The sequence below is a fragment of the Syngnathus floridae genome, chromosome 10, assembly GCF_059516105.1.
Source record: "Syngnathus floridae isolate MCC-2025c chromosome 10, RoL_Sflo_1.0, whole genome shotgun sequence".
Lineage (NCBI taxonomy): Eukaryota > Metazoa > Chordata > Actinopteri > Syngnathiformes > Syngnathidae > Syngnathus > Syngnathus floridae.
The window spans coordinates 185,896-200,983 of NC_142422.1; the positions used below are offsets into that span (position 1 = coordinate 185,896).

Sequence of the window (15,088 nt, forward strand, 5' to 3'; positions counted from 1 at the left end):
ATCCATCCATCCATCCATCCATCCATCCATCCATCCATCCATCCATCCATCCATCCATCCATCCATCCATCCATCCATCCATCCATCCATCCATCCATCCATCCATCCATCCATCCATCCATCCATCCATCCATCCATCCATCCATCCATCCATCCATCCATCCATCCTCCCCCCTCCTTGGACATGCTGAGGTGTGTCTGCTTTTGTGTGTTGCTGAAAACAATATGGGATTGATTGGTGAACATGTACGTTTTGCACAATGACTAGGATCATTTGTATGCAGATTTTCAAACTCCATGCTGTGTAAGATTGAATACCAGCGGTCCTTGTCTAAATTTAGACCGACCGGCCCGCCCGGAGTATCGTGTCATAAAATCAATACGATGTATCACGAACGGGAACGCGCACATGAGCGAGCGAGGGGGCGAGCGAGCCCTTCCGAGTTCACGCGCACATCGGTTTGCAAGATAATGAGTGACACATACAGCCACTTGATCAAATGTTTGCACATGCACCAAGGAGTAGCCACTAAAAAATAAAAATATTACGTTTCCCGTGCAGGCAGGCAGGCAGCCAGGCAGGCAGACAGGCAGGCGGGCAGGCGGGCGGGCAGGCAGGCAGGCAGGCAGCCAGGCAGCCAGGCAGCCAGGCGGGCAGGCAAGCAGGCAGGCAGGCAGGCAGGCAGGCAGGCAGGCGGGCGGGCGGGCGGGCAGGCAGGCAGGCAGGCAGGCAGGCAGGCGGTCCACCAATGAGAGCGGGCCGCCCAGCCAGCAATGATGTAATGTCATGAATATTGATGACTATGCAAATTGCCGGCTGGCGGTTGGTAGGCTCTGGAGTCGGCCGGCCGGCCCAGCCGGAATCCCCTCTGCCTGCCTGCCTGCCTGCCTGCCTTCATCACCACTGAGCTTCAGCATCCGCCTAAAAGGTAAGAAGAGAGCATGAGTCGTCGTCCTATTTGATCAGATGGGTGTGACCTTGCAGAAAGAGCATTTTTGGACTGTCGGTGAACACGTTTAGAGCTTCTGGCTTCCAACGTTGACTTTCTGTTGCTTTTCACAATGGGTCATCGGAAACCCAAAGCTACTAGAAGCTAGCTGCTTTTGTTTGTTTGGAGTACAATTTCATCAAGCAAATACAATCAGGGAATAGATGAATGTTTGGAGCTGAACAGATGATGCTCGGGCAAATGAAGGAAAGTACGAGCGGCTCTGATTTGCCCGAGTACCTGAGTAACAGTGAGTCATCATCGTGCATGTTGGAAAAGAGATGATGGCTGCCGGGAAACACTGTATCCTAAAAAGCAGGATGAAAGTCGTAGTTGCCATCCGTTGGACTTGATTTGTAAGTCAGCATGAAAGACGTAGTTGCCATCCGTTGGACTTGATTGGTTCTCTCACACGAAGAGCCTTTGACTTTGCCTCTTTTGGGTTTGTTCTTGTCCACACCCAAAGCGGAGCTTACCTATGCAATCGCTGCGGTGTTGTGTTACAGCCGCAGACTTAGGGGGCTATGGATGAGCTCAGCCTCTGACATCGTCACCATGCAGCAGCAGCAGCAGCAGCCGCAGCAGCCGCAGCAGCAGCAGCAGCAGCAGCAGCAGCAGCAGCAGCAACAGCGGCCGCCATCGTCGTCCGCCGACATGCCCAGGCAGGCGGCGGACAATAGCAGCCGGAAGCAGGCGCGCTCCTCCTCGCCCGCCGGCCCCAAAGCCAGCACGCCAAAAGGGAGCAACCCCTCCAAGCATCTGGTGGTGGTGGTGGGCGCAGGGGGAGGAGGGCGAAGCAGCCGAGGTCATTCTCCTGTCTCATCGGGCAGGGAGCGGCAGCAAGCCAGCGGGGGCGCGCCCACCGCTCTTCAGCTCGCCGGCGCTGAAAGCCCCACGTTGAGCCGGGCCGCCGCCGCCCCTGCCGCGTCAGAAAGAGGCGGCATCCAAACGTCCGACCACTCCAGCACGCGCCCCGATGCGTCCTGCCCCCCGAACCCCCGCGTGGTGTCGGACCAGCCCTGCGCGAGCAAATCCCCCAAATTGAGAAATAAAAGCCAGAAAGGAGGAGGGGGAGGAGGAGGAGGAGGAGGAGGAGGAGGAGGAGGGGACGCCTCTGCAACGACAAAGAAAAGCTCCAAAAGCACAGTCGGCTGCGGAGCGGGCTTCTGGAAGGAGGGCTGCTTGCAGTCCGAGCTGATTCAGTTTCACCTGAATAAAAGCTTAGGGAAGAAAGGAACAAAGATGCAGGCCAAAGCAGCCTCCCCCCCTGAGCCTCAGCCCACCCCACAAGTGGCCTCCCAGCAGGACCAGATGCTGCTAGAGGAGGTGGAACGGCTTGAGGATGAAAATGATGATCTTAAGGTAGTAAATTCTCAGCCCATTTTACAACTTGTGCATGCAGTGTCACTGCCCCGCCTGCGTGATGCCTTCCATTTGCTGCGTTGTAACCGGGCCGGGCCGGGCCGGGCCAGGCCGGGCCATGCCCTGGCTTTGCTGCGTCGGACTTTTAACTATTGTATGTCTGCACTAGCGTTGCAACTGTCGGGGATGAAAAAAAACCAACAAAAAAACCCACATCAAAATGACACCAAGCATATACACATCATATCATAGATGCTTTAAAGGTTTTGATATTTCATTGTTCCGTTATTTTAGAAACCCACTATCCATTTCAGAATGAATATTCCATCACATCAATGCACTTTTAAAATATACTCAAAGGTCCAGTTATGCGCTCGAGGGCGTGCGTCACCTGCAGGACGCTGACATGCTTCGCCACCATCTTTCCGCTACATAGCCAATAGCAAATGTGCAACAAAGGTGGCTTTGTCATTAGTGGGAACAGCAGAAATGGTTTGCGACATTTTGCCGGCACCTTTACTGAAGCCGTTGACCTCAACGTGCTTGAAAATGCCAGCGCTTTGAATGTCGGTGACTGCATTGTGTCAACCGCTAGATGGCACGTTAGGAAGGCCTTTGCACTTTTTCCAAACGATGCCACGTCCAATCTTCATTTGCTGGACATTTGAAATAGACTTGTGAAAGCCTATTCAATCCTATTGTTTGTTTCCAAGACTGAAATTGAGGAGATGCGAGCGGAGATGGACGAGATGCGGGACACTTTCTACGAGGAAGACGCCTGCCAGCTGCACGACATGCGCAGGGAGTTGGAGAGAGCCAACAAGAATTGCCGAATACTCCAATATCGCCTGAAGAAGGCGGAGAGAAAAAGGATCCGCTTCACAGAGAGCGGCCAAGTGGATGGAGAGATGCTCCGAAGTCTGGAGCAAGACCTCAAGGTACCTACCCCGGTGACTTTTTCTTTGCACCGGCCTGCCTCAAGCTTGCAAAATTGCATGCTCTTGCCCCACCAAACAGGTGGCAAAGGACGTGTCTGTGCGCTTGCACCATGAGCTGGAGAACGTGGAGGAGAAGAGGACACGGACGGAAGAAGAGAACGAGAGCTTAAGGCAGCGACTGATAGAGGTGGAAGTCACCAAACAAGCTCTTCACAACGAGCTAGAGAAAGCGAAAGAGGTGAGGAGCCCAGCCAAAACAATGGAACAATGGAGTCTGCTACCAAGGCAGTTCTGTGGCTGCCTCACAAAATGGATGTGACATATCAACACGTGTCCTCCGAGTAATAGAAAGCGCTGTTGGCAGATGAAGTGACATTCAGCAACAGCTGATGATGATGATGATGGTGTTGATGATGACAGTGGTGGTGATGATGATGATGATGATGATGATGACAGTGGTGATGTGACGACGTAAACGCTCTTTCCCTTCAGCTGTCCCTGAAAAGAAAAGGAAGCAAGGATCTGCAGAAAGAGAGGAAGACTCAGCAGACCCCAACTGAGGTGAGTGAGCTACCTGATGGAGTCTGCCGAGAGCGCAACCTTCGCTACCTTGGCTTTGGATCGATCTCTCCAAGTAAACCGCGTCCCTCACCGCTAATCGCAGGAAGAAAATGAGGATCTGAAGTGCCAAGTGGCCTTCATCAAAGAGGAGGCGCTCTTGATGAGGAAAAAAATGGCAAAGATAGACAAGGAGAAGGATCGGCTGGAGCAGGAGCTGCACAAGTATCGCTCCTTCTACGGGGACGTGGACAGCCCGCTGCCCAAAGGCGAAGCCGGGGGCCCGCCCAGCACGCGGGAATCCGAGCTCAAGCTCCGCTTGCGCCTGGTGGAGGAGGAAGCCAACATCCTGGGGAGGAAGATTGTCGAGTTGGAGGTGGAAAACAGGGGGCTCAAGGCCGAGTTGGACGACATGAGGGAAGACAGGTAGGTAGGATGTGCTCAAGGACCGAATGGTGGATCGACTGGGCTGGGCGGGGCTGGGCGGGGCGGGCCTGGGCTGGGCTGGGCGGGGCGGGGTGGGGCGGGGCGGGGCTGGGCGGGGCTGGGCTGGGCCGGGCCCGCCCGCCCGCCCGCCCGCCCTCGGTGATTGCCAACGCTCCTCGTCCTTTGCTCACTAGTTTGGTGGCTGCGGATGGCGACGGGCGTGGAGGGCAGCAGTGCAGAGAGCAGAGCGAGGCGCTGTCTGAGCTCAGGCAGCAGCTGCAACTGGTGGAGGATGAAGCGGAACTCCTGCGCAGGAATTTAGCAGATGTGGAGGAGGAAAACAAAAAGGTCAGCACCAGAGTGGGCTTTTTTCGGCGCCACATTTTTCACAATGCCCTTCTCTTTTGCTTTTAGGTTACAAATGAGCTGAACAAGCTCAAGTACAAAGCTGGATCCCATGAAGCTGGCACCAGACACGGGGGAGGAGGTCTGTTTTGCCTTTCTCCAAAGAAAAACAGAGGGAGAGAAAATGCGTTAAGCCCTCCTCCTTCCCGTGGAATCTCATTTGCACCGTTGCCTTGTTTCCACATCGCAGGAGGAAGCGAGCCGGCTAAAATGGACGCCCTCCAGGAGGAACTCAAGGCAGCCCGTCTGCAGATCAATGAATTGAGTGGCAAAGTCATGCAGCTCCAATATGAGAACCGAGTGCTGCTATCTAACATGCAGCGCTATGACCTGGCTTCGCACCTGGGCATACGAAGCAGCCCACGGGACAGTGATGTTGAGAGCGACGGGGGGCGGGACGATGACACCCCCTCGGGCTCGGCCGCGGGCTCGGCCTTGGCCTTGGCCTCGGCCTCTGGCTCGGCCTCCGGCTCGGCCTCAGCCTCGGCCTCTGGCTCTGGCTCCGGCTCCGGCTCTGGCTCTGGCTCTGGCTCCGGCTCTGGCTCCTCACCTCGCCTCCTGCCACCTCACCGTAAACGGGAGGGCCCCGTTGGAGGCGAGAGTGACTCGGACGAGGTGAGGAACATCCGCTGCCTCACCCCAACGCGCTCCCTCTACTCACCTGTGGAGAGCCGTTTTTTATCCAGAAGCCCGAAGGAGCGGCAGCAAATGATAGACATCCGAACGGAGGCCGAAAGGCTGGGCCGAACCGTGGACCGGCTCATTGCCGACACCGGCGCCATCATTGCTGAGGCTCGGGTGTACGTCACCAACGGCGAGCTCTTTGCTAGCTTGGACGACCAAGACGAAGGTGCTAGGTACGTGCGCGTTAGCTCGACGTGCAGCTCTACGTATAGCCTTCCGCTGAGGAACGCTGGCTTTGCAGGATCCGAGAGCATGAACTGCTTTATCGGATTAACGCGCAGATGAAAGGCTTCAGGAAGGAGCTGCAGGGCTTCATTGACCGCTTGGATGTTCCTAGACAAGATGACAAAGAACCAGAGGAGCCTCTCTCCGTAAGCTTGACGCGTTACTGTGCAAGTTCCCGAATAATTGCAGTGAAAAAATGGTTGCTGGCTTTTAGGCTAACCCTTGTTCTCCTTTTCCCCCTTTTTGTTTTTGTTTGCACTCATGAAGATGTTTCAGCCCATTATTTTGCTGATCCTCATTCTTGTTCTGTTTTCCTCACTCTCTTACGCCACCATTTTTAAACTTGTATTTCTTTTGACTCTTTTCTTTGTTCTGTAGGCCTCACAACTGAATGTCGTATGTGTGTCTTTGTTTTTTTTTCAATTTTTCGTTTTATTTCATGTAGCGTTTTGTTGGATTTTCATGATCAATTTGCAAGCACAGCTCAAGCCATCCATTCATTCATCGCTTGGGATGACTTCTATAGGGGCTCAAACACCTTGGGGGCCATGGTGGAGGACTGGGTGAGTATGCAAAAGTAAAAAATGATTGAAATGGAGATCTTTTGTGGGGGCTGTGTTTGATGGCGGAGTTGCCTCGCTCAGCTTTTTGCAATCATATGAGCTGGTGACAGTAACGTGCAGACTGTCACCATTTTTCTCCTCATTTGATTGACTGAAAAAAAGCAGCTAGATCACATTGCTTTGCCTTCGAATCTCGTGAACACACAGGAACGTCTTTTCCCTGGAAAAGGAGCGGACATTTATGCTCCTGTTTTTGGAGACAAATCAGAATGTTAATGTGCAGTAAATACGCCGACGGACGGACTCCTAAGGACACAATGTCAGGAACGGATGGAACAGGGCGACCAAGTGCAGCTTGGACTAGGGTTAATTGACAAAAACAAACTCAGTAAACTGACATAACTTACTCACAAAACCAACAACGGGACGTGACGCAAAAAGACCTGCCGCCATGAACACAACCACAACAACGGCCCGACCGGGCGCGGAGTGACACGCAGACAGGACTTAAATACCAGCCAGGTAACGAGAGAGAGCCAGGTGACTGTGATCAGTACATTGATTGTGAGTTGACACAGGAAGGGAGGGGCGAGGACACAGGAAGGGAGGGGCGAGTACACAGACAGACAGACAGGCAGACAGGCAGACAGACAGACAGAAACCATGACAGACAGACAGACAGACAGAAACCATGACAACCCACATTTCATAAAACAAGTGGGGCCGAGTCGCGGCACACAAATGAGGTGCCACTAAAAGTTGCTCCTTGTTGTGCTGTTCCTCCCTGCTGTCGTTGTGCGCAGCATTCACTGGGCTCCAACAGGCATCAGCAATGACAGCTCCAGTACAGTATGCGCTTGCTACTTCATTTCCAATCCTAACTCAGACAGCACAGAAGCAAGCGGCTTAACACATTCGTCATGGCCGTGAAAGTGAGCGAGAGAGGGAGCGCGAGAGAGCGAGAGCACGGGTCCAGCTGTGGGAAGTCCCTGTGCAGTTGTTTTGAACGAAGCTTGGTTCGCCATTCTTTGAACTCTTCTCTGCTTGAAATGTAGACTGCGTTCGAGACGAGGTAAGGGCTCATTTCTGGCTCATTTGCCAAGGTTGTTGTTGGACAGAGGAGTGAAACAAATAGCCGTTTGCTGAAAAAGCTTTGTTGCCGCTTGAAGCTTGCATTTGCGCTGCGTCTCGTTTGGACAACTTACTCTTGCAAACTTGCTACGTTCTCCGTACGTAACCATCAAGAGGGCGTGGATTTGTCCATTGCCATGGCGATAGCGTCAGGTCAGGTCAGGTCAGGTCAGGTCAGGTCAGATGGCGCTTTGAAGACGACATGGGCGTTGACGGGCCGCTCGAGGTCTCCTTCAGACTCGATCCTGTCTGGCGTTTGGAAAGTCAAGTCATGGTTACAGGGGGTAAAAATACTCCCGCTGGAGTGGGCTCGATGATATTTTTGGCACCTTCTCTTACCGGAGAGCTAGCTGGAGCGCTTACTGCTTGGGCGCCTGCCTGCCTGCCTGCCTGCCTGCCTGCCTGCTCGCATGTCCTCGCTGGCCGTGCCTTCATTTCAAGCACGGTCGTACAAAGGAAGGAGCGGACATTGTCGCCAGATGAAGAGTGAATCTTGTGTTTGTTGAGACACCAAGGGGACCATGACGTCCTGCACCAGGACTGCTTGCTGTAGGAAGCGCTCGCTACCTGGCCCTCTGAGGATTTGGCCGGCTTTGGATAAAAAAACAACAACAACAACAACTCCAAATTGATGACTTTTTCAGCACCATCACGTACTTTGAATTTGTTTTTTTGTTTTTTTATTTGAGAAGGGGCGGCGCCATGTGGAATGCGCTTCGAAACGGTTCAGGGCCGCACAGCGCAGCCGGGGGTTACGTCCCGTCTCAAGGATGGGAGTTTGTACCGTGCAGCAGAATCGAGGGGACTGAAAGAGGCAAAGGCAAAAACCGCAACGCACTCAGGAGGATTTCCTCTCCGCCCACACTTTTCGCTCATATCTCCGAGAGCCGCTGCGACCGTGGAGGTGCAGGTGGCGCGGGGGCCACAAAACTAGAATTCCTCAAAGAACAAATGTCGTCCGGCCCCGAAGCCCAAGTGCAGCCACATACGCGCCTCAAAGAGCAAATGTCGTCCGAGGCCCGAGCCCAAATGCGGCAGCGGCAGCAGCAGCAGCACCTCAAAGAACAAATGTCGTCCGAGCCCGACAACCAAGCCCAAATGCAGCAACGTACGCGGCTGAAAAAGAAAATTGAGGAACTGAAAAAGCGCCACGTTCAGGACAAAGTGGAGTGGATGCGGGATAAGGAGTCACTGCTCAGAGAAGTGGCCGACATACAAGTAACTACGCAACACCGATGAGCGTCAAGTCCAAAATATCTCTTTTAGAGTCAGCCCAGCCCAGTCTGGTCCAAGGAAGGAGGACAAGTAGCGTCGGGTTTACGAAATACACTATACTTGATGGCGCCTCAAACCATGCTGTGCTAAATTTGTCAAGCAAATGACCCAGCTTGAATTTGTCTGTGTGCAGACAGGGGAGAACCGGAGACTTTTGCTGGACCTAAAGACAGTGTTGGAAGAAGTGCAGGTGGAGGTGAAGCGAGAGGAAGAGAAGAGGAGTGATTTGCAGCTGCAGTACACTCGAGACAGATGCGCCTGGGAGCTGGAGAGGGCTGAGCTCAAGTGCCGCCTTGCACAGGTAGGCTTGGTAACCCAGCTGGCTGTCTGCGGGTGGCGAAGACCAATGTTGCTCGCTCGTCCAATGCTCGGCCACGGCTTTCCATGCTGAATGTTGCCGTCCGTCGTGTGCCCGCGCGCGTGCGCTTCCCAAGAACCCAGCGATGGAGACAAATGTCCTTAGCCAGTCAAAACAACCTGATAGTGTTACGTATCTATCCTTCTACTATTTGGCTCTGGAATACATGATTCATTGGCACATGTACCAACATCAAACAGCTCGCTCCCAGATTGACAGCACAAACACCAGAGGAAATACTAGGTCTTGCGCTTCGCTTCATTGTTCTCATGGAACATCCCTCCACACTCTTGCCTGTTTACCATTTTGCAAATATGCATGTTCCCTTTGACTGCAGCAGCAGCAGCAGCAGCAGCAGAGTGAGGAGGACTTAAAAGAGCATGTGCTTGTCCTATCTATGCTAAGCTAACATGATCTGTTTGTCTGCACGATGAGAAAAAATGGGGAAACTCATTTGAGTCAGGGAGCTGCTCTTTTCATTGTGGCTTGCACAATTGTGCGCTATGCACCGCTCCCTCCCTCCCTCCCTCCCTCCACATGTTTGACCCGAAGCAAAATTCAGGATGCTCTTAGGATGGCCAGATATTTCCAGGCACATTTTACTTTGTGCTGTTGATTTATGAAGACTGCTGGCAGCTAGGCGACGTCTCTCTGCGTCTTAGCAGCCAGACCCTGCCCCCTGGCCCTGGCCCCGCCCCCGCCCCTGCCCCTGCCCCTGCCCCCCTCCTCTACCTAGTCTCTTCACCAACCCCGGGAATGTGACATGAGTGTCCCCTATTTATAGTGGGTCACCGTAGCGACACACTTACTGTTCGCATGTATTCTCTGCCACCCACACAGGCATGATGGTAAAAGAGTGCGTGCACTTTGTGCATTGGGAACTTTGTTTTCTTTCAACTACCGAAATGTAGCTGTACCACGTTTGTGTTTCCTTGCACAGCTCTTTCAGTATTTGTTCACCTTTCGAATCAGTCTGCGATTCAAGGTAACTTTACAAAGTGTCTGGAGCCCCGAAAAAAAGGAGGACTTGTCTATAATTTGTAGGCAGGCAGGCAGGCAGGCAGGCCACAGGCAGAAATAGCAGCATGACTACCGAGGCTTGTAAGACTTTTGTCACTGACACACTTGCAAGCATTCTCTCTCTCTCGCTCTCTCTCTCTCTCTCTCTCTCTCTCTCTCTCTCTCTCTCTCTCTCTCTCTCTCTCTCTCTCTCTCTCTCTCTCTCTGTCTCCCCTGCTTAGCATTTTTCTGGATCTATTCTAGCCTTAGCACAAGATTCTTTGACCACAGAATGTACTGCAGCATAGTCACATTTCTTCACTTTGCTTAAATGAGCTCAATTTCATGGAAGACATTTGAGGCGAGCTTTCACGCGATTCCATTTTGCACATCAAATCAGACAAACTTGTAATATCGTGTCACGTTTCCGTGAAATCCAGAGTCGCTTGTAAATATCTAATCAATTATGTTGAATCAAAAAGTCTTTTTTAAATCAAAACCTTACCCTTGAACTTTACTGTTAAGTGAGTGGTGCATCCTTTAATGAGCACAATATTCTAAAGAAATGAATCCAATTGGACTGAATTCATTTTGTTAGAGAATAGCTCAACTATCAAATTTTGCAGCTGAGTAACAGTACCAAGTTAAACTTGTCACTGTGATCATGTGAGCTGTATCCTGTGTTGCTGGAGGGAGCCATGGCATGGCATGGCATGGCATGGCATGGCATGGCATGGCATGGCAAGGCATGGCGTGGCCTCTCAAGCAAGTTCTCACAGGATATGTTCCTATTTCCATCTTCCCTCTTTCCTGCTAACATTGATCCCACGCTGCATTATTTTCCCCACTTCCATAACCTTCCTTCCTTCCTTCCTTCCTTCCTGCCGCTCCTTCATTCTCATCATTCCTTTATTTTTTTGGTCTCCCATCTGGCTCTCATCCCTCTTTCCCTCTCTGTCCCCTTGCATTCCTTTCTGTGTTTGCTTCTCTTCAGCTGGAATCCAAAGGCAGCAGCAGCAGCAGCAGCGGCGGAGTCCAATGCGCGGAAGGTTCCGACTCAGCGGCGAGCTGTGAAAAGCGCAGCGAGACGCCGAGGCTCCGTCTGGACGAAGAGAGGCCACTTCTGGCGGACGCGCGGCCGAGCGACATGGAGCTGCGCTGCTGTCGCCTGGAGCACAACGAGAAGAATTGGTTGAAGGAGAAAGCCCAATTACTGGAGAGATTTGACACGGAGAGGAGGGAATGGGAGAGCCAACTGAAAGATATGCAACGCAAAATAGAAGAGGTACGTTCCACCTGCATTTCAGAGTATTCTTCAACGAACAAACAAACGATCGAACAAACGTGACGCTTGCCATTTTTCTCTTGTAGTTGTACTGCGAGGTGAGGGCCAAGCGAGAGGGGGCTTCCGGCCGTCGGAATGAAGAAGAAACGCCGAGTGTGCGCTCGCTCAGCTCTGGTTCCAGCGTGCTCAGTGACTCGTCCCAGACGCAGAGCAGCGGCAGTCAGCTCCTCGAGCCCTCAGCCGACATGGGAAGTGAGACCCGGCCCGCGTCCGACAGACTCGGTCCAGGAGATCTGTCAACTGGCAATGAATGCGGGTGGAAAGATGCTGTGAACACTTGCGACTTTGAAAGCATTTTCCCTCAATCCAATGGACATGGACAGGCGACCGAGGCGGTGAATGAAGAATATCAATGCGTTGGAGAAAGTCCACTGTTGCTTGAGTGGCGTCATGCCAGTGAGAAGAAGCAAAGCACCACTGCTCTCAACGCTGTGAGTGATCACCAGTTACTTTTCTGGGCTCAACGTCAAATGATTGAAAGTATTGAGCTGAAAGAGCCGCACATCTCCATCCATCCATCCATCCATCTCTTCCAGGCTCTGAAGGAGATCGCTCGTGTCAGTGAGGAACTTTGTAGCTACCGGGATGAGATCCAAAAGAAGAGTGAGGAGAAAAGGTAGGGAAGTCTTATAGCTGAACATTCACACATGAGTAAATCGTACGTCAACATAGCATCCGAATCGGAATGAAATACACAGAGGATACATCCTTGCTGATTTTCTTTCAGATTGAGTCGATCTGAGCGGCGCCTCTCACCAGAGAAGGACGCTGATAAAAGTGCACTCATGTCAAATGATGAGGCAACATGTGATCTCAGCCAAATCTACAATCAACTTGAAGAGTTGGAGAAGGAAAACTGGATCGCCCTGTCACCCCATGACACCGACAGGGAAAAGAATTCCACTGACGTAGCCCCCCCTGTTCCACCTGGCAGCTTCTCCCGGGCTCCCTCTCAAACCGACACGGAACTCCACATCCCCGAGTCCCCCCCCGCAACAACAAAGCGCCACGGGCCGTGTCTCAGCCTAGACCAAACGTACGGCAGTCCGTCCATTGTTAGAAAGTTCCAAGCCATGTTGCGAGAAAATGAAGGAAAGGTTTTTCGAGACGGCGCCGTGGCATCCTACTCCGTTCCCGATTGCAAGGGCTGCAGCGGCGACGACGGCGGCGGCGGCAGCAGCCACAAGCGCTGGTCTTGCCATCCGTTCACCGCCACCAAGTTGTCAGCAGTCCAGAAGAGTTTCTCCGAAGCCAACATACTGAGCCGGGCCCGCTCGGCCTCCAGCCCTGCTATGCCTCCAGTTGTCAAGGAATTATCTGTAGATTGGCTCATCTCCTCCCCGGAAATCTCACCAACCAGTCCCAGTTTGCGGAGCTCCAGGAGAAACGTCACGTTGGAAAAAAAAACGGCAGAGTTCAACAGAACTTTGTTTCAAGCGGAGGTGGGCCGACACGTTCCGCAAGCAGATGATTGGCGAGCGGAACCCGAACCGGACCAGTGTTTACTTCCCTTGCGTTGCCCCGAAGCTATTGAAGACGCATTAGCCGCTCCCGCTTCACATCTTCCCGAGGTCAAAGTGGACCCAAATAGCTGCCAAGCGGCCACAATGACAAATTGCACATCTCGCAGCGTCAACGGAAGGCAAGAGTCAAGTGCTGGCCACGCCTTAAGCCCTCACAGCCTTTCCGAGGTCCGGAAAAAGGTCCAAAGAGCAAGCGGAGCAGCCGCCGACGAGCCGGCAAATCCCTTTTCCGCTGGTCACCGTGCAAGAAAGGGAGCAAACCTTGGGCCGCTGGACATCTCACTTCAGGAGCCTTGGACTCGCAGCCAAAGCACACTCGCCAAAGTGGCCTCTGTTTCTCCGACGGAGCGCTCCAGACCCGGCAAGCTGAAAGAGCATCCCTGGAAGCCCCTCACTCTTGCCGCGTACCCACGCCCCGAGGGTTCGCGTTCCAACTACGGAGCGTTGGAAAGAATTCTCAAGCACTATGCGGCTGAGGACGAGACGGATGGGATGGGACTAAAGGTGCCGGAGCAGCGTCCTCATGCGCCGCCAGCTCCTCCTCTGCGACTCGTTGGGCAATGTGACGTACGACGATAAGTCACAGTAACGTCCTTCCACTGCAAAAGTGTTTGTGTGATGACACAAGCTGTGTATCTCACTGACTCGCTGACTCACTGACTCACTGACTCACTGACTCACTCACTGACTCACTCACTCACTCACTCACTCACTCACTCACTCACTCACTCACTCACTCACTCACTCACTCACTCACTCACTCACTCACTCACTCACTCACTCACTCACTCACTCACTCACTCACTCACTCACTCACTCACTCACTCACTCACGTACGTCTAGCAGTTGCTCCAGGGTCGGTCCAAGACGTGAGCTGTCAATCTCCCGCTCGCCCTCACTTCTCCCTCCCTCCCTCCCAAGCTCGCAGCTCGATGAAGGGAAAACCCCAAAAAGCGTAGCTTTCCCATTCCCTTCCAAAGCATTCCCACACTGTTGTGCAAAATGAGTTTGTTGGCATTTGCCTGAAATAGGCCGCCTTTTGTTTGTTTCTTTGTTTTTCCCCTCACGGGACAAAGCTGACAGTATTAATGGTGTTTGAACTGACTTTTTGTTGTCCCCAGGTCCAAGAAGATAACAGATGGAAAAACATGACACAATGTAAAGTATTTGGAGAGCTCCATTTAATAGTGGCTCGAACGGTCTTATCATCTTTCATGTTAATTCATGCGTTTGGCCACAGGATGGAGCGGAGGCGCACAGCTCCTCCAAGAGAAGGTCTTCACCGAGCTCGCGCGTCAAGCCGACCGACGTGCGCCTTCCCGGCGGGCCGGCCGCTCCCTCGTCTCCGTGGCATCCTCAAACGCCAATCTTCACGTTTTGCTCTTCACCTCACAGCAGCGAACTCCAAAGAACCTGCGCTTTTCTATTCAGCCCGCACCACTGTTGGACACAGGAACTCTGATCTCCTCTGTCACCCATTTGAGTTTGCTTCCAAATGAATCCACTTGAGCCAAGATCATGAGAAGATAATAGCTGTAACATGTCCACGCCACGGTGAGCCGCATTGGGATTTCCTTGGCTCAGGTCTCTATTGAAGCTATTTACTATCTTCATCCTACAAACTGAAGGTGATGCAATCTCATCATTAAAATTGAATTCCACGTATGAAAAAGAGATACAATGGCACGACGGTCATGTTGACGTCAGATCAACTGTATCGTCGTCATCAACTGGTCACCTTTCTGCTTTGAATGTAATGGCTGTTGTACGTACATATGTCGGCTCGCGAGCTTCCGAGCATTTTCTGTTGACTCCATAGTTGTTTGTGATTTCCCTTTGATAACTTTGCTGCACCAAAGGCTGCTTTGTTTTTTTGCATTTGAACTCCAGTTTGAAAGCTGCTGTTTCTCACGGCATTCTTACAATCATCTCATTGTACGGGATTGTTGCTGACGTTACCTAGATTGTGCTTCATTTCCTCTCTTACTGAACAAGGACAAGGCCTTTTTGTTGTTGTTGTTGTTGTTGCTATTTCTACTCATGAATGGAAACATGTCAGGACTTGACTCAGCTGACTATCATATCGGGGCAAAGAATTTGACCCCACCGCTCTTAAAGTGATGCCTTTGTTGTCATCAAATAAGGACGAAGAGGAATGTCCCTTTCTCACATCTACTGTGCTCGAGCAGTGGACCAGGCCGGCTATACAAAGGGAAAAAAGAAGGGAAGCCGTGCACACAACCAAGATGGACCGGAATAACAGGTGGCTCCCGCCCAACCGCCCGCCCGCCCTCCACAGTGCTGTGG

At 52.4% G+C, this 15,088-nt stretch overlaps 1 protein-coding gene and 1 long non-coding RNA gene across 8 annotated transcripts; one reads left to right on the forward strand and one right to left on the reverse strand.

The window, feature by feature from the left end:
• Positions 1-786: 786 nt before the first annotated feature.
• LOC148391484 (microtubule cross-linking factor 3-like) lies at positions 787-14,211 on the forward strand. 7 transcript variants are annotated; one of them, XM_088388050.1, is made up of 13 exons: positions 787-929; positions 1,496-2,351; positions 3,065-3,289; positions 3,369-3,527; positions 3,782-3,850; positions 3,954-4,273; positions 4,468-4,621; positions 4,688-4,760; positions 4,869-5,535; positions 5,604-5,733; positions 5,855-6,150; positions 8,690-8,857; positions 10,156-10,895. In XM_088388050.1, exons 2-11 carry the CDS (start codon positions 1,518-1,520, stop codon positions 5,963-5,965), a joined length of 2,742 nt encoding a protein of 913 aa, XP_088244176.1. In that variant the 5' UTR covers positions 787-929; positions 1,496-1,517; the 3' UTR covers positions 5,966-6,150; positions 8,690-8,857; positions 10,156-10,895. The 7 variants fall into 7 exon arrangements, with proteins under 7 accessions (XP_088244176.1, XP_088244174.1, XP_088244178.1 ...); XM_088388048.1 differs by lacking the exons at positions 8,690-8,857; positions 10,156-10,895 and adding an exon at positions 10,908-11,053 and having other exon boundaries at positions 5,604-6,150; XM_088388052.1 differs by lacking the exons at positions 5,855-6,150; positions 8,690-8,857; positions 10,156-10,895 and having other exon boundaries at positions 788-929; positions 4,869-5,293; positions 5,365-5,535.
• LOC148391485 (uncharacterized) lies at positions 7,003-7,549 on the reverse strand. Its single transcript, XR_015861058.1, has 2 exons — positions 7,356-7,549; positions 7,003-7,236 (listed from the first exon to the last, which is right to left on the reverse strand). It is a non-coding gene; the product is annotated as an uncharacterized LOC148391485 (long non-coding RNA).
• Positions 14,212-15,088: the final 877 nt, after the last annotated feature.

Coding starts and splice junctions, on each gene's coding strand:
- LOC148391484 (XM_088388047.1), top strand. CDS start 7,984: ATGTGGAATGCGCTTCGAAACGGTTCAGGGCCGCACAGCGCAGCCGGG. Junction 11,199..11,284: donor TGCAACGCAAAATAGAAGAG/GTACGTTCCACC, acceptor TTTCTCTTGTAG/TTGTACTGCGAGGTGAGGGC. Junction 11,690..11,794: donor GCACCACTGCTCTCAACGCT/GTGAGTGATCAC, acceptor CATCTCTTCCAG/GCTCTGAAGGAGATCGCTCG.